Here is a 21,875-nt window from a genome sequence, read left to right as displayed (position 1 = left end):
AGTAGTCTTGCCCCAATCAGTGCCCCTAACTATCACCTATGCTGACTATAAAGAAGTGCTGGCTTCCTAGATTCCCCTTCACAGCCACCCTCTGGGGAGTGGTGGTGGGGTAAAGGGGAGGTGAGCACAGCAGCTGACCTTCCTAACCACCTCCACAGATCTCCAGGAGCCACAATGTGGGAGAAGATGCTCAGCCTCACTCTCCTGGAAAGGCCCCCAGCTCAAGCGGGGAGGCTGGACAGGAACCAGCTTCCTGCATGTCAGATCCCAGGCCCTGCCCAGAGCCAGGCCTCAGTCTTCCAAGATGGAACATGGACTCCTTGCCCAGAAGCTAGACCTCAGTTTCCTGGCCTTGGTTTCCTAGCAGCGCCCCAGGCCAGAGAGGCCGCACCAAGTCTTCCAAGGCAGCACAGCGCTTTGGTCATTGGCTCTGAGATTGCCAGACAGGCTGAGAAGCAACACCACCACCGCCGCCATCCACTCTCATCTCTCTGACCCCAGGAAGTGGGCCAGCATCGTTCCCTCTCGGCAGCCAACTGAGATCCCTGGGTGATTTAGCCTCTGTCCCTGACATGACAATTACACCAACAGCAATTCCCAGAACCCCAGCTATTGCCCTAAATCACCCCACCCCTCCTCTTGTCTCCTGTGCTGTAACACGAGGGCAGACACTCTGCTTCTCTCCAGAGACATTTATCCTTTGCTCCAAGCACACAAAAAACTGGGAAGCCCTTCCCACTGTCTGACCTTCAAAGGCCCTGCTGCTGCTAAGCTTCTTCTCCCTACTCCAAGAAAAGAAGGGCGCCTTAAGGAAGGGGAACAGCCCACCCGGGACAAAAGAGACAAAGGCCACACCCCAGAAAGGTCTTTCCCACACAAACTTGGAAGGGGAGGCATCTCTGCAGACAACAGGACAGACAGAGCACGAAGCAGCCGAGGCTGTGGTTTATTGCAGATGGACACGGATTCAGGGAGGTGAGGAGGCAGATGGGCTGTGGGCTCTGTGCTCAGCATCCCACAGCAGGAGGGGCAGGAGACAGAGCTCAGAATGAGATCTTCCTAATGGTGGAGGACCCGGCCTGACCACAGAGGAGCTGCAAGAGGCAAGGCCCCGAGTTGACACCCCCGGACCCCCATTCCGCGGGATGACGGCTCCAGAGACGCTGGGCGATGTCATCAGGAAGAAAGCCGGACCCATCCAGAGACGGCGCATCCTCGGCATGGAGCACAGAGCTCTCGAGGGCTGGCGATCCGGGTTGGGGTGGCAAGGAGAGTTACCCGGGTCCTCGCCCCTCCGCGGCCTCTGGCGTCTCTCTGGGTGTCTGGCGGCTCGGACGGCGGTCGGGGTCGCTGTACCGGCGGCGGCGGCTCAGCGGCAGCTGGAGCTGGGGTCGCGGCCCGCCGGGGACTCCTAGGAGGCAGGAGACGGAGGCAGCGGCGGGCACCGGGACAGGCGGCACGCCTGGGCGGGCAGCACACGGAGGGGACGGCGCGCTGGGCTGTGGGCCGGCGGGCGCCGCGGGAGACCGCGTGGGTACCCAGATGAGACCGTAGTACACGGCGAGCAGCACAGCAGCCAGCGAGACGCAGAGGAAGTAGGCGCAGACCGGGGCCAAGCGCAGCCAGCGCCCCCGCGGGCCCTCGCTCAGCCCCGCGCCGCCGGGGCTTTCGGCGCCGCCGCCCACGCAGCTGGTCCCCCGCATCCCCGCAGCCCACTCGGCTCCGCGCCGCGGCCCGCACAGGCCCCGCCCCCGCCAGGCCCCGGCCCCACCCCGCAGGACCGCCCCGCGCTCTAAACTGCCCGCCTCCGGCCCCGCCCCCGCCAGGCATGGTCACGCCCCCACGCCAGCGGCCGCCTCCGCATCCTAGGCCCACTCCCTCCAGACTCTGCCCAACCACCGACCGGCGGAGGTGCTATCCCCGCCCCCCTCGCTCCAGCCCCGCCCCCGCGCTTAGCCCCACCACCTCTATCACCGCCTCCTCCCGCCACAACACGGTTCTCTTCCCAGACTCGGACTTCATCCAGCCCAGGCGTCTAGCCCGCCTCGGAGCCCGCCCCCTCGTCGGGCTCAAGCCCTAACCCGCCCTGTGCCGCAACCAGTCTCACTTCTCTGCCTGTCGGACCGTCTACTCCAGCACTCGAGCCCTGCCCGCTACGGCCTCTCGCTCCCACACTCTAGTTCCGGAGTCCCAGCTCTCCTCCCCCGCGGGTTCCCGCGCGACACCCCGACCACGCCCCCGCTGGCAGCCCCGCCCCATGCCCACGGTGAGCGCCCCACCCGCGCGCGCTAACCCCGCCCCCCGCTCTAACTCCGCCTGTCAGGATTCTGGCCCCGACCAGGCAGCCTAGCTCCGCCCCCGCGGGACCCACCTCCTCCAGCACACTCTCAGCCCGCTTTCAGGTATTTTCAGCGCCTCAGGCCCCGAAGTTCCAGCTCCGCCCCTCACCGCAATCGCGCCCCTTCTCCCAGCTCCTCCTCAATCGTTAGCTTTCCCCTCTCCCTACAGCCAAGGGGTCCGGACTAGACTCTGGGGTAGAAAGAACACAGCCTGGAAATCCAGATAAACCCCTCCTCACGCCCCCTCCCCATCAAGGCGGGGAAGCTTCAGTCCCCTCCCAGCAGCGTCTTCAGGAATTCGGGGAGGCCTGCGGGAGGGGGGAGGGAAGACAGATCAGACCGGTGGAGGAAGACCCCTTCCTCTCCCCTCTTCCGCCACGGAAAAGCCCGCCAAGCACAGCAACCTAGCCTGCCCCCTCCAGAAACACAGTTCAAGGGTGAGCGGAAGCACTGCGTTTAATACGACAGGGCTGGCGCCCGAGTAATTCAAGCCCTTCGGAAGAGTCACCGGCTGCCAGGCCTCGGATGCAATCCTGGAAGCGGGAGATTCGGCCCGAAGACTGGCCCGAGCCGCCCAGGGCCTCCATGGGAGACTAACGCGGAAGCGTCCCAGCCGTCCCAGTGCCGCGACGTCCCCCGTTGGTGGGGCCTGCACCGACTACTGCCCTGGCCCCGCCCGGCTCGCAGACCCTGGCTCCTCCCCCCTTAGATTTAACCCCCTCCTGGGCTGGAGTGTGGCAGAAGCAGAGGACAGAGGAGCGAGGCGGTGGGAGGTTAGTGCAGAGCGCGGAGGCCGCGGTCCGGCGGGCGTGGTCAGCGAGCGGCCCCCGGCGGCGGAGGGGCCGCCACCACCTTGCAGAAACGCACCCTCTGGAAGTCGGTGATCTCCGCCGTCTCCTGGCCTTCGGGGCCTGCCTCTGAGGAGAGAAGGGGCTGAGTCAGCGGAGGGGAGCAGTCTTCCCACCTCCCCCCCGGCCCAGGACCCCTCCCCCGTCTAGCCACGCCTCTCATCCAGTTCGAGCCCTTGCCACAGCAGTCTTGGCGCTAAGCGGTTTATGGGGCCCAGACTAATCCTCTCAGCGGACCCACGCAGCAGCAAACACTCCCAACATAACCGTTTACAATCGAGGAAACGCGGGTGTGGCGAGATCTGTCTCCCGACCAACAAGTGGCCCAAGACAGAGCGCCTGGGACCCCGCGCCACCCACGGCTGCAAACTGTCCTCTCCCACCCCCGCCCCATCTCACGGCCTTCACCAACCTCCACCAAGCAAGTCCTAGAGGACCTGCCCTCCCCTTTCCTTAGCCAACGCCTGCTATTCTAACCAGTGCTTCCTTGGCTCTGCCCCCCAAATCCTAATCCCACTCTGGGGGAAGGGGAGGCCATCTGAGATTCGAAATCTTACTCCTACGGAGTGTAGGTGGAAAGGGGCTTGGCCTCTTGCTCGCACTTCGTCGGTCCCAAAATGCTGATCGGGTCCGCATGTCTGTTCTAATTTGCCCCACTAGGTTGCCCTCGAATCCCAGCCATAGTTAAATCCAGTTTTCTGCCCTTGCCCATCTCTTTGGCCTTTTCGAGCCAGTTCAAATTTCGAAGTCTGCCTCTAGCTCCTGCCCTAGTACACCAACGCCAACCACCTTTTTTGAGATGGAGTCTAGCTCTGTCGCCCAGGTGGGAGCACAGTGGAGCGATCTCGGCTCACTGCAGCCTCCGCCTCCCAGGTTCAAGCGATCCTCCTGCCTCCCAAGTAGCTGGGATTACAGGCATGAGCCAAGGCATCCGATCCACACCCCATAACTCTTAAACCAGTGCTTTCCAAAACCCCCGAGCTCGACTCCAAAATTCTAATCCTTTCCTTAACCCCACCTCCTCAACCTCCATACCCAATTCCTATTGGCTTGGCCCATAAAGTTGCCCCTTTGCCCCACCCCTGCCACCCGGCTCCAGCCCCCCATCCCTATCCGAGCTCACTCTTTTCACCTCACCTCTATGGTCCAACTGCTACCTACACACACTCACCCCACTCCCCCCAAGCCCTCTGCCCCTCAGCCCCAGAGAAAGAGGAAGAAGTGGCCTTCATCCCCTGCCCCATGCACTCCCCCACCTGGAGTTGCCTCAGACCCTTCCTCTTCAGCTTTCTGGGTTCCTTGGAGGCTGGGCCCACTCTCCGGGGAGGCAGGGGCTGACTGGCCACCTCCTAGGGAAGGGGAGCCCCGGTCAAGCCCCCTTTCCCACCTGACATCTCCCCACCCCAAGAGAGAAGGCCCAGGGGGAGTTGAAGGGGGTTCAAGGACACACCTGGGGGAATGTCATTTGAGGATGTGAATTCTTTATTGGGGAGGGGGCTCGAAGGGCTGGGGCAGGCTCTGGGAGTGGGCATTCCAGAGATGGGCATGACAGTACACAAGAGTATGGGCTGCGCCACCCCCCGCCCAGCCGACAGGGCTGTGGGGCACACTGGGTCCCAGGGCCCAGCCCCCAAGGGTCCCCCACCAGCCACACCCCTCTAGTGCGCGTACACACACACACACACACACACACACAGGCAGCCAACTTCATACACTCTCAAAAGGCCAGGCCTCACCCGGAGAGAGGGCGCCAGCCGGATGGGTGGTCCGAGGAGAATTCAGCTCCACCTCTTCACCCCAATCGGACACGGGCTGGTGGCCGCTGGGTGGTGAGAAAGGGCTGGAAGGCGTGCCAGGGGCCTGGGGCTCCGGCAGGGGCTCCTCCGGACTGAAGGGGACTCCGTGGGCCTGCTCACTGCAGGGGATCCCGGTGGGGGCAGCCTCTGGTGCTTGGTGGTCTTGGGCTGGTTCCTCCTCCTCGTCACCTTCTTCCGCCTCGATCTCCTCCTCATCCTCACTAATGTCCTCCCATTCTTCATCCTCTTCCCCCTCATTCTCTTCCCCCTCGTCTTCAGGAGGCCGGTGGGCAGGAGCTGGGATCTCGGGTGGCTTTGGGGACACAGGCAAGTCAGGGCAAGGCACGGGTCCTGAGCCCCCACCCCAGGCCCATGCCCTGAACCACAGCCCAGCCTCACCTGCATGGGTGTCTCCTCGGGGGAAGTCTCGGGGGAAGTAGGCTGTGGAGCCTCAGGGGCTGGGGATGCTGCCCCTTCTTTTGTCTCCCAGCGGTCATCATGGTCACTAGAGGGAACAGAGGGAGGGGTGATGCCTGGGTGGAGAGTAGACAGGAGGAAGGGGCTTCCTGCCTCCACCCTCCCTCGGGAGGAGCTGCCCAGAGCATCTGGCATGTTGGAGCGCTGAGGGAATGGCGGATGTGTGTCCCCAGGTGTCAAGGACAGATAGAAAGTGGGGCAGGTGACAGGAGAGGAGATGGGTGACGGCAGAAAGGGGACAGATGAGGGTAAAACCAAGAGCCAGATCCCAAGCCCCTCAAACCACGGACCTGCGAGATAGACAGGGCCGAGACAAAGACAGGGACAGACAGATGTACCCACACCTTCACAGCAAGACAAAGAAGAGAACGCCCTGCGGAGAGCCCTGGGAATGTGCAAGCCCGCAGAAGGGGTGCCCCACCTGTAGGCCCTGGGCGCTGCCTTGGCCTGGGGCCGACTGCTCTTTCTCCTTCTGCGGCTGCTGGCCTCAGCTTTGTGCTGGGACAGGAACTCCCCAAAAGTAGGGGGCTTTGGGGGCCGGGCCCAGGCCTGGTCATCTGCAACAGAACCCAGGTGTCGTCGGGAAGGGAAGGTGTGGCACACACCACCACCGACTCCCAAACCGAGCCTCGGCTCATCCAACGGCACCCACTCACCATAGCGGTGGGATGGTTCATGGGCAGGGACTGGGCCATCCTTGAACCTGGGGGAAAGATAACGGGTGAGCGGGCAGCTGGGGGAACGGGGTAACAAGAGGATCAAGAAGATGGGAGAGGTCAGGGTCACAAATCGGATCAGAGACAGACGGTCAACCAGAGAGGGGTCACTAGAAGTAGGACAGGGCCGGGTATGGTGGCTCAAGCCTGTAATCCCAGCCCTCTGGGAGGCTGAGGCAGACAGATCGCTTGAGCCCAGGAGTTCAAGACCAGCGTGGTGAACATGGCGAAGCCCCACCTCTACAAAAAATACAAAAATTAGCTGGGCGTGGTGGCACGTGCCTGTAATCTCAGCTACTCGGGAGGCTGAGGAGGGAGGATCGCTTGAGCCTGGGAAGTCAAGGCTGCAGTGAGCAGTAATCAAGCCACTGTACTCGAGCCTGGGTGACAGAGGGAGACCCTATCTCAAAAAAAAAAAAAGGATAGGACCAGGTGATGGGCAAGAGGCAAATTTGACAGCACAGTGACAAATACAAAAAGATTCAGAATGTGGGCGCCAAAACAAAAATTTGGGGAGATCACCACAGACCCTTGCCCAAGTACATGACCCCCAACTCCCTGTCTGACCTTTCCCACCAGTCTCTCTCGCCTCTCCAGCTAAGCAGGCTCTTCCACCACACCTAGCTCCTGCCTCAGGGCCTTAGCGCCTGCTCCTGGAACGTTCTTCCCGCATTTTTCACTGGCTCACTCCCTCACCTCCTTTCAGGGCTCTGCTCAGAGGCCTTCCTGAACCCCCAGCTAAGATAATATTAGGGCCGGGCACGGTGGCTCACGCCTGTAATCCCAACACTTTGGGAGGCCAGGTGGGCGGATCACCTGAGGCCAGGAGTTCGAGACCAGGGTGAAACCCCATCTCTACTAAAAATATAAAAATTAGCCGGGCTTGGTGGCGGGCACCTGTAATCTCAGCTACTCGGGAGGCTGAGTCAGGAGAATTACTTGAACCCAGGAGGTGATGTTGCAGTGAACTGAGATCACACCACTGCACTCTAGCCTGGGCAACACAGCAAGACTGTCTCAAAAAAAAAAAAAGATATTATTATTACACAGACTATCTAAGTGTAAAATTCTAACCTCCACCCTGGCTGCTTACTCTGCATCATTACCCTTCTGGGCCTAACATTAGACCTCTTAATTACCCACCTTGCCCACTACACTCCTAGTTCCAAAAAGGCAGAAATGTTTTGTTTGCTGCTGTATCACCTAGAACCTTCCATGACATAGGGGAGGACTCAAATATATGCTGATGAAAGCAAGACATCATGCATTTTTTTTTTCTTAGAGATAGGGTCTTGCTCTGTGGTCCAGGCTGGAGTGCAGTGGCATCATAACGGCTTACTGCAAACCTCCTGGGTTCAAGCAGTCCTCCAGCCTTGGCCTCTTAAAGTGCTGGGATGGTGGGGATTACAAGCATGAGCCACCACGCCTGGCCCAGACACACATTTTTTTTTTTTTTTTTTTTTTTTTGAGACAGAGTCTCTCTCTGTCACCCAGGCTGGAGTGCAGTGGCGTGATCTCAGCTCACTGCAAGCTCCACCTCCCAGGTTCACGCCATTCTCCTGCCTCAGCCTCCCAGGTGGTTGGGACTACAGGTGCCCACCACCACACCCAGCTAATTTTTTGTATTTTTAGTAGAGACGGGCTTTCACCATCGAGGATGGTCTCGATCTCTTGACCTCGTGATCCACCTGCCTCAGCCTCTCAAAGTGCTGGGATTACAGATGTGAGCCACTGCGCCCGGCCCACACACACATTATTAATTAGACTTGTTGCAAACTGCTTTTGGGACACACAAGAAAAACAAATACTTTCTCATTGTGAATGCTGAGAACATCTCCCCAAAAGCCCAGCTGCCTCCTCCTTAGGAAGATCAGCTATAGTATCTGTGCAAATTATTTCTCACACTCGCACAGGCTTGGTTCACAATCCAGAACAAAATGCTTCCTGACCACCGGGCAAACAGACAAAATCCTCCTTAGCCAAAGCCAAAAAACAAGTTATAGGTGAATGAAAACTTTCAACACAGGAAAGAATGGGGGATGAGGTAAAACCTAAAGTTGCTAATCTTTAAATACTGCTATTTATCGGCTCTTCCAGAACCTTCTCCTTCTTGGTTATGGAAGTTGGTCCCCATGACGATGATGCAATGTGGGCTTTGCTTTAAGTCTGACTGAATCGGGGGACAGAGTCAAACTTGAGGTTAACAATGCCACTGGGATAAAAAGGTGGTGGTGCCGGGCGCAGTGGCTCACACCTGTAATCTCAGCACTTTGGGAGGCTCAGGTGGGCGAATCATGAAGTCAGGAGTTCAAGACCAGCCAAGCCAACATGGTGACACCCCGCCTCTACTAAAAATACAAAAAATTAGCTGGATGTGGTGGCATGTGCCTGTAATCCCAGCTACTCGGGAGGATGAGGCAGGAGAATCGCTTGAACCCAGGAGGCAGAGGTTGCAGTGAGCCAAGATCACATCACTGCACTCCAGCCCGGGCAACACTGCGAGACTCTGTCTCAAAAAAAAAAGTAAAAAAAGAAGGTGATGGTGAGGCATGGAGAGACATTCAGGGATCTGAGTTGGTGCGGACAGGTCAGAGGCTGGCGGGAGGATGCAAAGGTCTAATGGCTATTAAACAGCCTTCACGCCCTCCCTGCATTGGAACTGACGTCCCTGCCACCACCGGTGGTCCTATCCACTGGAGTGGGCAGAACTCGTTTCCCCACCCCAGTGAGGCGGGGTGTGCTGGCGAACACAACTGGGAAGTGTGCCTGCTTTTGCATCTGCCCGTGTCAGGGCAAGCGCTCCCCAGGCAGCTGCTGCCCTCAGCCTGGACAGCAGAATGAACACACTGGCGCAGAGTGAATTCACCCTGCCGCGAGGAGCCAAGCCCAGCGGGACCCACAGCTTAGCGTCCAGCCTGGATCAGCTGAGCCCAGCATACCCGTGAACACAGAAGAAATCCTCACCCCAGCTGCTCAGGAGGCTGAGGCAGGAGAATTGCTTGAACCTGGGAGGCAGAGGTTGCAGTGAGCTGAGATCCTCCCACTGCACTCCATCCAGCCTGGGTGACAGAGCTACACTCTGTCTCCAAAAACAAAAAGAAAACCAGAAATGCTCGGCCGGGCACGGTGGCTCACGCCTGTAATCCCAGCGCTTTGGGAGGCCAAGGCAGGCGGATCACAAGGTCAGGACATCGAGAGCATCCTGGCTACGGTGAAACCCTGTCTCTACTAAAAAATACAAAAAATTAGCCGGACGTGGTGGCGGACGCCTGTAGTCCCAGCTATTCGGGAGGCTGAGGCAGGAGAATGGCATGAACTGGGAGACGGAGCTTGTGGTGAGACGAGATCACGCCACTGTACTCCAGCCTGGGCGACAGAGCGAGACTCCATCTCAAAAAAAAAAAAAAGAAAACTAGAAATTCTCTCACGCGCCGCTGAGCTCCGGCAGCTGGTCCATGGCATCTCAGGATACTTAGCAGTCACTCACTCATACACAGCAGGAAAAACCAGAGAGAGGCATAGGACTTAGAAGTCAAGGCCAAGGTCAAGGTGCCACACAGGGAGAGGAATGGGGAGGAGACTCACATCCCATCGGTCTTCTCGGCATCCCACTCGCGCCGCCACTGGCCAGTGGGCTTGCGGTGCCTCTGCAGCCGCTCCTGGTCGATCTTCTCCCTCTCCTGCTTCCAGCGCAGGTACTCCGACCGCTCCCGGCCCGTCATGGACAACGTCATGTCTCCAGCACTGCCCAGGCCAGCTCGGCGGCCCTGCCCCCCAGCCCACGGGGAGTCAGGGCACTGTCCCGCACCCCACCCCGCCCCTAAGCCCCGAGGTACATCCACTTGCTCAGGGTCACACAGGGAAGCGATGACAAGGCAGAGATCACAACCAAGTAGGCTCAGGTGGCACCTCCTCAGAGACGCCCTCTCAGATCACCTAAGTAGCATCCCTCTGTCCCCTCAGCTGCTGGATTTTTCTCCACAACACTTGGCAGGACCTCACATCTTACTATATTTTCATTTACTCAGCTCCCACCAGAAGAAACCTCATCAAGGCAGGGGCTCTGCCTCCAAACTCTTATCTCGCTGGGCGTGGTGGCTCACGCCTGTAATCCCAGCACTTTGGGAGGCCAAGGCAGGCGGATCATGAAGTCAGCAGATGGAGACCATCCTGGCTAATATGGTGAAACCCTGTCTCTACTAAAAATACAAAAAATTAGCCGGACGTGGTAGCGGGCGCCTGTAGTCCCAGCTATTCGGGAGGCTGAGGCAGGAGACTGGCATGAACCCAGGAGGCAGAGCTTGCAGTGAACCGAGATCGTGCCACTGCACTCCGGCCTAGGCGACAGGGCAAGACTCCGTCTCAAAAAATAAAAAAAAAGCCAGGCGCGGTGGCTCATGCCTGTAATCCCAGCACTTCGGGAGGCTGAGGCGGGCGGATCACGAGGTCAGGAGATCGAGACCATCCTGGCTAACATGGTGAAACCCCGTCTCTACTAAAAATACAAAAAATTAGCTGGGCATGGTGGTGGGTGCCTTAGTGCCAGCTACTGGGGAGGCTGAGGCAGGAGAATGATGTGAACCCGGGAGGCGGAGCTTGCAGTGAGCCGAGATCGCGCCACTGCACTCCAGCCTGGGCGATGGAGCAAGATTCCATCTCAAAAAAAAACGACTCTTATCCTCAGCACCTAAAACAGTGCCTGGCACATCGTAAGTGCCCAGTAAACAATACCGTTAGTAACAAGAAAACCCTCAAACATACCACAAAGCTGTAACAACTAGAGCCACATGGTACTGACAGAAGAACCAACAGACGGACAATTTAGGGGTGGACCACCAAGTGCAAGGACGCTGCCCCTCCCTCCTCTTCTAGGCCAGGTCCCCACCCCTCACACAGCACCTGCCATGTGGTAGATGCCTCATAAATGCCGGTGTCATTAACAATGGGGGGAGATTTACCTTGGCAGGAAACAAAACATACCATGAATCCTTAATAATTAAAATCCTGGCCAAACACAGTGGCTCACGCCTGTAATCCCAGCATTTTGGGAGGCCGAGGCAGGTGGATCACTTGAGGTCAGGAGTTCAAGACCAGCCTGGCCAACATGGTGAAACCCCGTCTCTACTAAAAATACGAAAAAATGAGCCAGGTGTGGTGGCACTTGCCTGTAATCCCAGCTACTCAGGAGGCTGAGGCAGAAGAATTGCTTGAACCCAGGAGGCAAAGGCTGCAGTGAGCCGAGATGGTGCCACTACACTCCAGAATGGGTGACAGAGCGAGACTCCATCTCAAAAAAAAAGTCCTGTATTATGGCACAAAAAAGGAGAGGCCCCATGGTCCTAATCTGTCTGGTTCCTGCTGTGCAGTCCCCATCAGAGCCCTGAGAGCCCCGGGGTGTCCTCACCGCCAGCACCCACCTGCCGCTCGTGCTCAAGGCCACAGCGCACCCGCTCAAAGTCGGGGCCACCCCAGTTGCGGCCATGCCGGCGGCTGTCCTCCCGGCGGTCCCGCTCAGACTCCTCCAGGGGCCCGCTGCGTCGTCGGGGGTCGTCCAGGAAGTTCCGCACTGGGTTGGGTTCGAGCACCCCTTCCTGCAGGCAGCGGAGCAGGGAGTTGGCCCGGGCTTCCCGCAGCCCAGGCAGCTTGGCCCTGCCTTGGGGACACCCGCGCCACTGACCCGCTGGTTGCGCTCATACTCAGCGATCTTCTCCATCTCCTCATTCATCTTCTCAATGTTCTGCCTGCGCCGCTCCTCCCACTCCTGGGGGAAAAAGATAGGGACACCCAGCTTCAGGGAGAACTATTAAGCCACCGGTGCAGGAGAGGGGCTGCCCAGCAGGCCTGAGGCTCCTCTCCTAAGACTGGCCTGCTGGCGTCTGAGCATTTGCTCTCAGCGTGCTCCGGGTCAGCAGTGAACTGATGAGGCTGGCTGGCCAGGCCTAGACCATGAGAACACCACAGTATACGCTGCACTCGCTTTCCTACTGGAGGGTCTGGAATTTCAGTACATACTAGACAGAAGGGGCCTACATTCAAAACTAGCCTCCAGGCTGACACGGTGGTTCACACCGCTAATCCAAGCACTTTGGGAGGCCAAGGCAGGAGGATTGCTTGAGCCCAGGAGTTCAAGGCCAGACTAGGCAACATAGCAAGACCCTATCTCTACAAAAAATTTTAAAAGTGGCCGGGCGCGGTGGCTCACGCCTGTAATCCCAGCACTTTGGGAGGCCAAGGCAGGCGGATCACAAGGTCAGCAGATCGAGAGCATCCTGGCTAACACAGTGAAACCCTGTCTCTACTAAAAAATACAAAAAATTAGCCAGACGTGGTGGCGGGTGCCTGTAGTCCTAGCTACTCGGGAGGCTAAGACAGGAGAATGGCGTGAACCCGGGAGGCGGAGCTTGCAGTGAGCTGAGATCACGCCACCGCACTCCAGCCTGGGCAACAGAGCGAGACTCCGTCTCAAAAAAAAAAAGTTTAAAGTTAGCCAGGTGTGGTAGCACACATCTGTAGTCCTACCTACTCAAGAGGCTGAGGCAAGAGGATCCCTTGAGACCAGATGCTCAAGGCTACAGTGAGCTATGATTGTGTCACTGCACTCTTGCCTGGGTGACGGAGCAAGACCCTGTGTCTATAAAATAAATAGGCCAGGCGCAGTGGCTCACGCCTGTAATCCCAGCACTTTGGGAGGCCGAGGCGGGCAGATCACCTGAGGTCAGGAGTTCGAGACCAACCTCAACATGGAGAAACCCCGTCTCTACTGAAAATACAAAATTAGCCGGCGTGGAGGCGCATGCCTGTAATCCCAGCTATTCGAGAGGCTGAGGCAGGAGAATTGCTTGAACCTGGGAGGCAGAGGTTGCAGCGAGCTGAGATCACGCCATTGCACTCCAGCCTGGGCAACAAGAGCGAAACTCCGTCTCAAAAATACATAAATAAATAAATAAATGCAAAAAAATTAGCCGGGCGTGGTGGCGGGTGCCTGTAGTCCCAGCTACTTGGGAGGCTGAGGCAGGAGAATGGCGTGGGCCAAGATGGCGCCACTGCACTCCAGCCTGGGTGACAGAGCAAGAATCCGTCTCAAAAAATAAATAAATAAATAATAAAATACAATATATAAAAATAATAGGCTGGGCGCAGCGGCCCATGCCTGTAATCCCAGCACTTCGGGAGACTGAGGTGGGTGGATCACCTGAGGTCAGGAGTTTGAGACCAGGCTGGCCAACATGGCAAAACCCCGTCTCACTAAAAATACAAAAAAATTAGCCGAGCACGGTGGTGAGCGCCTGTAATCCCAGCTGCTCAGGAGACTGAGGCAAGAGAATCACTTGAAACCCGGAGGTGGAGGTTGCAGTGAGCCGAGATTGCGCCACTGCACTCTAGCCTGGGCAACAGAGTAGGACTCTGTCTCAAAACATAAAATAAAAATAAAAATAATAGGTCGGGCACGGTGGCTCAAGCCTGTATTCCAGCACTTTGGAAGGCCGAGGCAGGTGGATCACGAGGTCAGGAGTTCGAGACCAGCCTGGCCAACATGGTGAAACCCCGTCTCTACTAAAAATACAAAAGTTAGCCGGGCGTGGTGGTGGGCACCTATAATCCCAGCTACTTGGGAGGCTGAGGCAGGAGAACTGCTTGAAACCAAAAGGCAGAAGTTGCAGTGGGCCGAAATCATACCACTGCACTCCAGCCTGGGCAACAAGAGTGAAACTCCATCTCAAAAAAAAAAAAAAAAAATTTTAAAAACTAAATAAATACAATAAATAAAAATAATTAAACCAGCCCCCAATTAAAAACCTGGGGTGCTGAATCTCTGGTGGGCATCCCTGGTAGCCACGTGTTGTCACAATTCAGTGCTGGAGGAATTCAGTGCATCTCCTGGGACTCCACAGGGAAAGGACTCTTGGAAGTTCATGCCAGGTTTGCTCCAGACCTCAGCCCAGGTACCCCGCCACTGCTGATTTTGCTTTGCGACCTCTTTCCCTGTGATAAATCTAAGCCATGAGTCTTTCTAGCAAACCACTGCACCTGGGAGCTCAGTGTCAGGGTGCTGGGGGCTCTGGCACACCAAGGTTGCCACAATCATAGTGGTGGCAATAACAGTAATTACTTGGCAAGTGGTTAGGTGACCTGCCCCCACCAACCACAATCTGTTCTCCCCTTTTTCCTTCCATGGTAACAATATTTTATTGGTTTTTTTTTTTTTTTTTTGAAACAGGGTCTTACTCTGTGGCCCAGGCTGGAGTGTAGTGGTGTATTCACAGCTCACCGCATCCTTGACCTCCCAGGCTCAGCCTCCCAAGTGATCCTCCTGCCTCAGCCTCCCAAGTAAGTAGCTGGGACCACAGGTGCACGCCACCATGTCCAGTTAATTTTTTAAATTTTTATAGAGATGGGGTCTGACTCTGTTGCCCAGGCTGGTCTCAAACTCCTGGGCTCAAGCGATCCTCCCACCTTAGCTTCCCAAGTAGCTAGGACCACAAGCCCATACTATAACACCCAGCATTCCAAGTAGCTAGTAACTACTTGTTACTAGTAACCAAGCTAGTAACAAAATTTTAGATGGGCAAATAGCCAGCCAGCTGTAGACAACGTTTTCATTTCCCAGTCTCCTTTGAGGTTAGGTATGACCAGGTGTCTAAGTTTTCACCAACAGGACATGACCAGAAGTGATAAAGCAGACTCATCTTTCCCCTTCCTGTGAACTGAACCGCAACCATGTCGGCAACCCAGCTTTTACCACAGACGATGACCAGGACCTAGGGGCCACCAAGCAACAAAAAGCAGGAACCAGGCCAGGCGCGGTGGCTCACACATGTAATCACAGCATTTTGGGAGGCCGAGGCAGTAGGATCACCTGAGGTCAGGAGTTCAAGGCCAGCCTGGCCAACATGGCGAAACCCTGTCTCTACTGAAAATATAAAAACTAGCCGGGTGTGGTGGTGCACACCTGTAATCCCAGCTATTTGGGAGGCTGAAGCACAAGAATCGCTTGAACCCAGGAGGCAGAGGTTGCAGTGAGCCAAGATCATGCCACTGCACTCTAGCCTGGGCAATAGAGTGAAACTCTGTCTCAAAAAAAAAAAAAAAAAAAGCAGGAACCTGGGTCCCTGAGTGACATCACAGAGCGGGGCCTCACCCCCTGGACCACCCACCTCCCTGCAGGGTTCAGCATACCAGAGAGAAATAAACTCCTACTCCACTTAGGTTGTGAAATTTTTGGAGTCTTTTTTTTGACAGCAGCTTGGCATGCCCAATTTAAGTCTAATTATTATTTTTTTTTTTTGAGACGGAGTTTCATTCTTGTTGTCCAGGCTGGAGTACAATGGCACGATCTCGGCTCACTGCAACCTCCGCCTCCCAGGTTCAAGCAATTCTTCTGCCTCAGCCTCCTGAGTAGCTGAGATTACAGGCGTGTGCCACCACACCCGGCTAATTTTTGTACTTTTAGTAGAGATGGGGTTTCGCCATGTTGGCCAGGCTGGTCTCCCAACTCCTGACTTCAGGTGATCTGCCCACCTCGGCCTCCCAAAGTGCTGGGATTACAGGCCTCGTGAGCCACCGCGCCCAGCCTTTTTTTTTTTTCGATACAGAGTCTCACTCTGTTGCCCAGGCTGGAGTGCAGTGGCACGATCTCGGCTCACTGTGACCTCCGCCTCCCAGGTTCAAGTGATCCTCCTGCCTCAGCCTCCCAAGTAGCTGGGATTACAGGTGCCCACCACCACGCCCGGCTAATTTTTGAATTTTCTTATTCCCGTGTAAGTGCTAGAACAAGAAGCTCACAGGGGAAGTAAGCTGCCCAAGGACAGATAGCTCCCAGAACCAGATTCAACCCATGTCCACGGTGGGCTGTAAGCCGCTCAGCTAGACAGCCTCCCACCCCGCTGATGTGCACATCAGGGGTGAGTGAGGTAGTTACAGTAAATCACTGCTCCCCATAAACAAAGCCGGGGACCAAGACAAACACACAGCAACAATGCCACACAGAGCCTGTGCTCACAAGCACACCAGATAGAGAGAGCCCACCAGACAGACACACAGCGCCAGAAAGGGAGGAGAGATGGGGACAGAGGATGAGCGGGCAAGGATGCACCAGAGAGCGAGAAAAAGGGAGACACAGAGAGACAGGGACAGGGAGGGACACGCAGCACTAAGCAGGAGAGGGAAGGGAAGGAAGGCGAGGAGGAATGAGAAGACGGGGAGCAGGAGTAGGAGAGAAAGAGACAAGCAAAAACACACGAGCTCTGGGCGTGAGAGGGAAGGAACAGGAGGAACTCGAAGAGGGGGAGCAGGAGGAGGAGGTGAAGGAAGAGAGAAACAGAGCCAGATGCAGAGGCTCAGAGAGAGACGCTGAAAGATGGACACACAGGACAAATGTGCATCTGAGAGAAGGAAAAGACAGAAACAGACAACAGAGAACCTCAGCCAGGGCTCCAGGCGCTGCCTAGCTCCTACCTTAGATTTACGATCAGAGATTGAGGTGTCTCCAGCTCCAGAGAGGTGAAGGGAACCCCGGCCCCGGCCCCTCCGGCCACGGCCCCCAGCTCCTCCTCCTCGAGGCTGCTCCCCAGGGCTGCCCTCCCAGCTGCGCGATGCTCGGCCCATGCCAGCCCGGCCTCCCTGCTGTGGAGGAGTCCGGCCCCCCTTGCTGGCCCCTGGGGGCCGAGGGGTCCCAGGAGACCTCCGGGAAGGACCCAGGTTCTTCTCCTGGAAGAGGGGAGATGGGGAAAATACAGTCACTGGGGCAGGGAGGCATGCGGCCAGGATGGAGGCCACCCACTGGTGCAGGACAGCTGGGGGGTCCTGGGTCCCAGGCCTCAACCCTCTGCCCCTCCCCATCCTCAAGGTCCCGCACCCCAGTGATGAGCTCACCGACTCCACTGCCACGTTCTCCTTCTCCACTGAGCGGCCCTTTCGGGGAGCTGTGACCGCGACTCCCTCAAGTTCAGCTTTCTTACGGTCTTCCTCAATCTCCTAGGAGCAGACAGCCGGGGCAGGGAAGCATCAGGTACCCTGTCTGCCAGACGGACTCCCAGACCCCTGAACTCCTCCTAAGTCTGGCCCCAGCCGAGGCCTCTCTCCTGGGCTCTGAACAAGAAGGCCGCTCACATCCTTCAAACCTCATCACGTTGCTGCCCCACTCAGAACGTTCCTGTGGTGCCCCTCTGAATAACAGCCTTCCCCACAGCCTGTAGGACCCGTGGGATCTGGCCTTGGTACCTCCCCGACCTCATCTCTCACCCTCTCCCCACGATTACTCTGGCTTCCTTGCTATTCCCAGAACATACCAGGCTCAAACCTGCCTCGGGGGCTTTGCGCCGGCGGATCCCTCTGCCAGGAGCACTTTTCCCAGAGACCCTCCAACCCCTCATCTCTGCAGGTCTCTGCTCCAATGCTGCCTTCTCGTGAGGCCTTCCCTGAGCGCCCTGTGGAAACCAGCTCCCCTGCCACCCTCTCTGTTTTCATCCCATTTGCACCCAGCACCATATGCGTCTTGCTCACTGTCTGCTTCCTCCACTACGGCAGAATCTGTCTGGGGACAGGAATGTCTGTCTGCTTTCAGTGAGGTATGTCACTGACACGTATCCCAAGTCTAGAACGCTGCCTGGCCCACAAGGGAAATTCGATATGCCTTTTTTAAAATGAATGAATACATGAAGAATGAATAAATGAAACCCATGCCACCTCCCAGATCCCATCTCAGGGACAGCCACACCACCTACTTAGCGGCCTTGTCCTAAATCCTCCCTCTGCCCTGAACTGCCCATCAATAACTGAGTCCCTCTCAACAGCCCTGCCCTAAGCCAGGTACCTCCTCTCCCACTAGGGTTCCAGCCCTAGCTTCCTCCTTGGTCTCTGGGCTCCAGTATCATCTCCTCGCACCCACCACCGCACAGCACCCAGAGGCGTCTTCCTAAAGAACTATTCTGACCAGTCCCACCCCTGCTCAAGGCTCTCCCTGGCTCCCCAGTGCCCTCAGGACAAAGTCCAAACTCAGCCTGGTGGCATTCAGAGCCTAGCACAGCCTGGCCCCTGCTGACCTGCCCAGGTCAATTCTCTCCTAACCAGCCCTCCAACTTGAAGCTCCAAGCTCTCTCTTGCTTCTAACATTTGCACAAACTGTTCTCTCTGCCTGAAACATGTTCCCCTCTCCTTTTCAACTGACTATTGTCTACTCACCACTCAAGCCTCAGAGTCCACTCCTCCAGGAAGCCCTCCCTGATATCCCCAAGGCTGGGTCAGGAGCCTCCTCTGGACTTCCACAGACCCCTGAATTTCCTGATTCCAGACTTGTCTGCTCTGGGACATCCCTGAGGACAGGGCTGTCTCCCTGACTAGACGGTGGACCCTGGAAGGGCAGGCCTGGGTCTGTCTCAGTCACAGCTATATTCCCAGCACCACTCAGCACCGGGGCTGGTAAAGATCTTGGGGAATATTTGTGAACAATGAATGAATGAATGAATAATGGAATGAAAGAAGGGATGTCAGGCTAAGGCCTTTGGCTTTTATCCTGACAGTGATGGGGAGCCATGAAAAGGTTTTAAGGAAGGGAGAGGTGAGAAAAACTCACTGCGGGGAAGAGAGGGGATGGGGTCTCCCAGGGCGGGGCTAGGGCACCTGGTAGCGCCGGATGAGGGCTTCATTCTTCCGCCGAAGAGCCTCGATCCTCTTGTCCAACTCAGCATCCTTCTCCTCCTTTGATTTCAAATCGAGTGTGGCTGCCTGAGACCGGGAGGCAGTTGAGGGATGGAAGGAAAAACCTCCATCCATACCAGGGACTCTCCCCCAGGGTCTGAGAGTCTGCCCCCATGGATCCCATCCTCCCAAGCCCCCTTCCCCAAAACTCAGATTCTAGAGACCCCATTTTTCAGCCTCACCATTTCGCTGGCTGGGTGGAGCCAAGGTCCCAGCAAACCTCCCCTGCAGAATCTAGACGCAGCACTGAGGGTTCCTGGGGGCAGAGGGAAAAGAAGGACAAAGGCCAATGGCCCCCCGACCTACTTCATCCTCTAACACACTGTGGGATCCTCACAGCCATACACAAAAAACCCTGTACCCCAAGAGAATTCTAGCCCTCACTCTCCCTCCTTTCAACTGCCACCTCCACCTTCTCCATAGAAATTCAGACTCAGCCCTTTCATGACCTTTGTGGACTCACCCAGTTCCCATGTAAACGATCTAGTCAAACCCACCTTGGGGATGTTCTGGCCCCCACCCACTGCTTAAGTATCCAACACTGCTCTCCTCCAAACGTAGATTCTAGTCCAGCCGCCACACCCTGTGGTATGAGTGTTAGCCCGGGTTCCCTATCTCAAGAGAGTTCCAACTACAACCCCTCCAACCAGCCTGCAAAAGAAAGTTCCAGACCCACCTCCCTGTGCTCATCCTGGTGCCTCTCATATCCAGGTGAATATTCTAGCTCCACCAAGTAAGGTTCAGAAACATTCCCAATCCCTCGCTCAAAGAAAGTCCGAACCCCACTCTTATTGGGTGCCCAAGCTCTCAGAGAACATTCCAAGCCCGCGCCTTCCCCAGGGACTTCCTAGTCCCGTCTCCAGCGCCCTACGGAAGGTCGACAACCTCCCGCCTCCGCCGAAAGGATTCTGTACACAGGCCCAGAACTCACTGGCGAGGCTTCCTAGAACTGGCGTTTTGCCCCACTGAATACTCCACCCGCCCCAACAAGGACAAAACTACCCAGGCCCGCCCCAGATTTTCTGTGCAAAGCTCCAGCCTCAATCCGGCTGGGAATGCCAGGGCCACGTCCCCGACATCCTGGAAACCGCTCTGGCCCCGCCCACGGTTCGGGGAAAAAACTTTCTGGCTCCGCCTTTCCCGCCAGACTTCTGGCCCCGCCCCCACCCATGGGCCATTAATCTGGCCCGGCTCCCGACTTTCCCAGCCACGCTCTTTCCCCGCCTCCTGGCTCGCAGGCAACAGGCTAGACCCGCCCCTGCCATCTCTTATTATTATTCCAGCCCCGCCCCCGGCCTGCCCAGTCAACCCTCTGGCCCCGCCTCCGATTGGCCAGGCCAAGTTCCTGGACACGCCCCCTGACTCCCTCCCACACCTCGTTGCGTCACATCTGGCCCCGCCCATGGCTTCCCCAGGGTTCTGGCTCAGCTCCCCGCTTCCCCGCCTCCCCGCCAACGCTCTGGCCGCGCCCGTGGCTCAGACGAAACTTTCTGGCTCCACCCCCAGCATTCCGTGCCAGCACCCTGGCCCCGCCCCCTGGCTCCCCGCTACATTGTGGCCCCACCCCCGGCTTCCCGTCAGCCTCTGGGTCCGCCCCCAACGTCCCGGCCAACAATCTGGACCCACTTCCAGTAAGGCAAAACTTTCTGGCTCCGCCCACAGCACTTACGCCCGGCGACCGACCCCCCCGCCACACAGCTGTCCAAGCAACACTATGGCCCCGCCCACAGCCCAGCCACAACTTTTAGGCCCCGCCCACGGCCGGCGGCCCAGGCTTTGGCCACGCCCCGGCCCGGCCCTGCCCACCCCCCCCAACGGCCCGCCCCACCAGCGCCCCTCCAGCTTCCCATGTGGGCGTTCTGTCCCCGCCCCCCGCAGAGTACTCCGACCCCGCCCCCGCCGGCGGCTCCCCACCCCGCCCGCGCCTGTTCGCGCTCCCCGCCACGTGGGGCTTCAGGCCCCGCCTTCTCTGGGCGCGCTCCAGGCCCCCTCCCCCCGGTCACCTGTCCCGGAGACCCCGCGGCGTCCACGACTCCGGCTCCGTCGGCCTCTGCGTCCGCAGCTCCCGGGCCATGCGCGTCACTTCCTGCCTGCACCACGTGAGGAAGGGAAATAAAGGGGGTCACTTCCGGTCCTGTGGGACCGTTTCCGGGAGCCTTAAAGGGGCCGCGCCTCCGCGGTGGAGGCGGGAGCGGGGCCGACTGGCCCCCCGGGTGTTCCGCAAGCTCATCCAACTTCCTTCTGCCTGAATTACCAACTTCCAGGAAAAGGAGACACCGTCCTCACTCCCTGGACTCTACCTCTTTCTTCAAGCTGTTTCCGGCTCCAGCCCCTCATTCCTGGTTTCTATCAGTAGATGCCAAGCACTGGGCACTGACGCCTGGAAGCCTGACCTGGTTCGAGCCCCCTCGTGCCAATGAAACCTTAGAGTTCGCTTTGGAAGCTTCAGATGTTCTACCGGCCGCGGGCGGTGGCTCACACTTGTAATCCCAGCACCTTGGGAGGCCGAGGCGGGCGGATCACCTGAGGTCAGAAGTTCGAGATCAGCCTGGCCAACATTGTGAAATCCCGTCTCTACAAAAAAAACTAGCAGGTTGTGGTGGCGCGCGCCTGTAATCCCAGCAACTCAGGAGGCTGAAGCAGGAGAATCGCTTGAACCGGGGAGGCAGAGGTTGCAGTGAGCCGAGATCATGCCACCGCACTCCAGCCTAGACGACAGAGCAGACTCCTCGAAAATAAAATAAAATGCTGGGCGCAGTGGCTCACGCTTGTAATCCCAGCACTTTGGGAGGCCGAGGAGGGCGGATCACTTGAGGCCAGGAGTTCGATCGAGACCATCCTTGCCAACATGGTGAAACCCCGTCTGTACTAAAAATACAAAAAAAAATTAGCCCGGCGTGGTGGCGGGCGCCTGTAGTCCGAGCTACTCCAGAGACTGAGCCAGGAGAATGGCGTGAACCCGGGAGGCGGAGCTTGCAGTGAGCCGAGATCGCACCACTGCAC

General features: G+C 57.5%; 2 protein-coding genes across 9 annotated transcripts; both read right to left on the bottom strand.

Moving 5' to 3' along the window:
• Window positions 1-927: 927 nt before the first annotated feature.
• Window positions 928-1,748, bottom strand: INAFM1 (InaF motif containing 1). The gene has a single exon (XM_002829460.5). It carries the CDS (start codon window positions 1,701-1,703, stop codon window positions 1,275-1,277), a length of 429 nt encoding a protein of 142 aa, XP_002829506.1. The 5' UTR covers window positions 1,704-1,748; the 3' UTR covers window positions 928-1,274.
• CCDC9 (coiled-coil domain containing 9) lies at window positions 928-21,334 on the bottom strand. Of its 8 annotated transcripts, XR_008516648.2 has the most exons (16): window positions 19,549-20,110; window positions 19,055-19,128; window positions 18,795-18,899; window positions 17,049-17,150; window positions 16,632-16,883; window positions 11,854-11,937; window positions 11,594-11,767; window positions 9,762-9,943; window positions 6,117-6,163; window positions 5,882-6,017; window positions 5,383-5,488; window positions 4,924-5,296; window positions 4,444-4,536; window positions 3,207-3,256; window positions 2,372-2,647; window positions 928-1,411 (listed from the first exon to the last, which is right to left on the bottom strand). XR_008516648.2 is itself a non-coding variant. In XM_054540785.2 (15 exons), the coding sequence occupies exons 3-15, from the start codon at window positions 19,055-19,057 to the stop codon at window positions 3,153-3,155; spliced, it is 1,761 nt and encodes a 586-aa protein (XP_054396760.1). In that variant the 5' UTR covers window positions 19,058-19,128; window positions 20,876-20,962; window positions 21,173-21,334; the 3' UTR covers window positions 2,674-3,152. The 8 variants fall into 8 exon arrangements, 7 of the variants coding, with proteins under 7 accessions (XP_054396763.1, XP_054396762.1, XP_054396760.1 ...); XM_054540785.2 differs by lacking the exons at window positions 928-1,411; window positions 2,372-2,647; window positions 19,549-20,110 and adding exons at window positions 20,876-20,962; window positions 21,173-21,334 and having other exon boundaries at window positions 2,674-3,256; XM_054540784.2 differs by lacking the exons at window positions 928-1,411; window positions 2,372-2,647 and having other exon boundaries at window positions 2,674-3,256.
• Window positions 21,335-21,875: the final 541 nt, after the last annotated feature.

The sequence above is a fragment of the Pongo abelii genome, chromosome 20, assembly GCF_028885655.2.
Source record: "Pongo abelii isolate AG06213 chromosome 20, NHGRI_mPonAbe1-v2.0_pri, whole genome shotgun sequence".
Taxonomy (NCBI): Eukaryota; Metazoa; Chordata; class Mammalia; order Primates; family Hominidae; genus Pongo; species Pongo abelii.
The sequence above is the reverse complement of the archived record's forward strand: the minus strand, read 5'-3'. Positions and strand labels throughout refer to the sequence as shown.

Coding starts and splice junctions, on each gene's coding strand:
- INAFM1 (XM_002829460.5), bottom strand. CDS start 1,703: ATGCGGGGGACCAGCTGCGTGGGCGGCGGCGCCGAAAGCCCCGGCGGC.
- CCDC9 (XM_054540785.2), bottom strand. Junction 17,151..18,794: donor CCCTCATCCGGCGCTACCAG/GTGCCCTAGCCC, acceptor GTCTGCTCCTAG/GAGATTGAGGAAGACCGTAA. Junction 6,018..6,116: donor TGAACCATCCCACCGCTATG/GTGAGTGGGTGC, acceptor GTTCTGTTGCAG/ATGACCAGGCCTGGGCCCGG.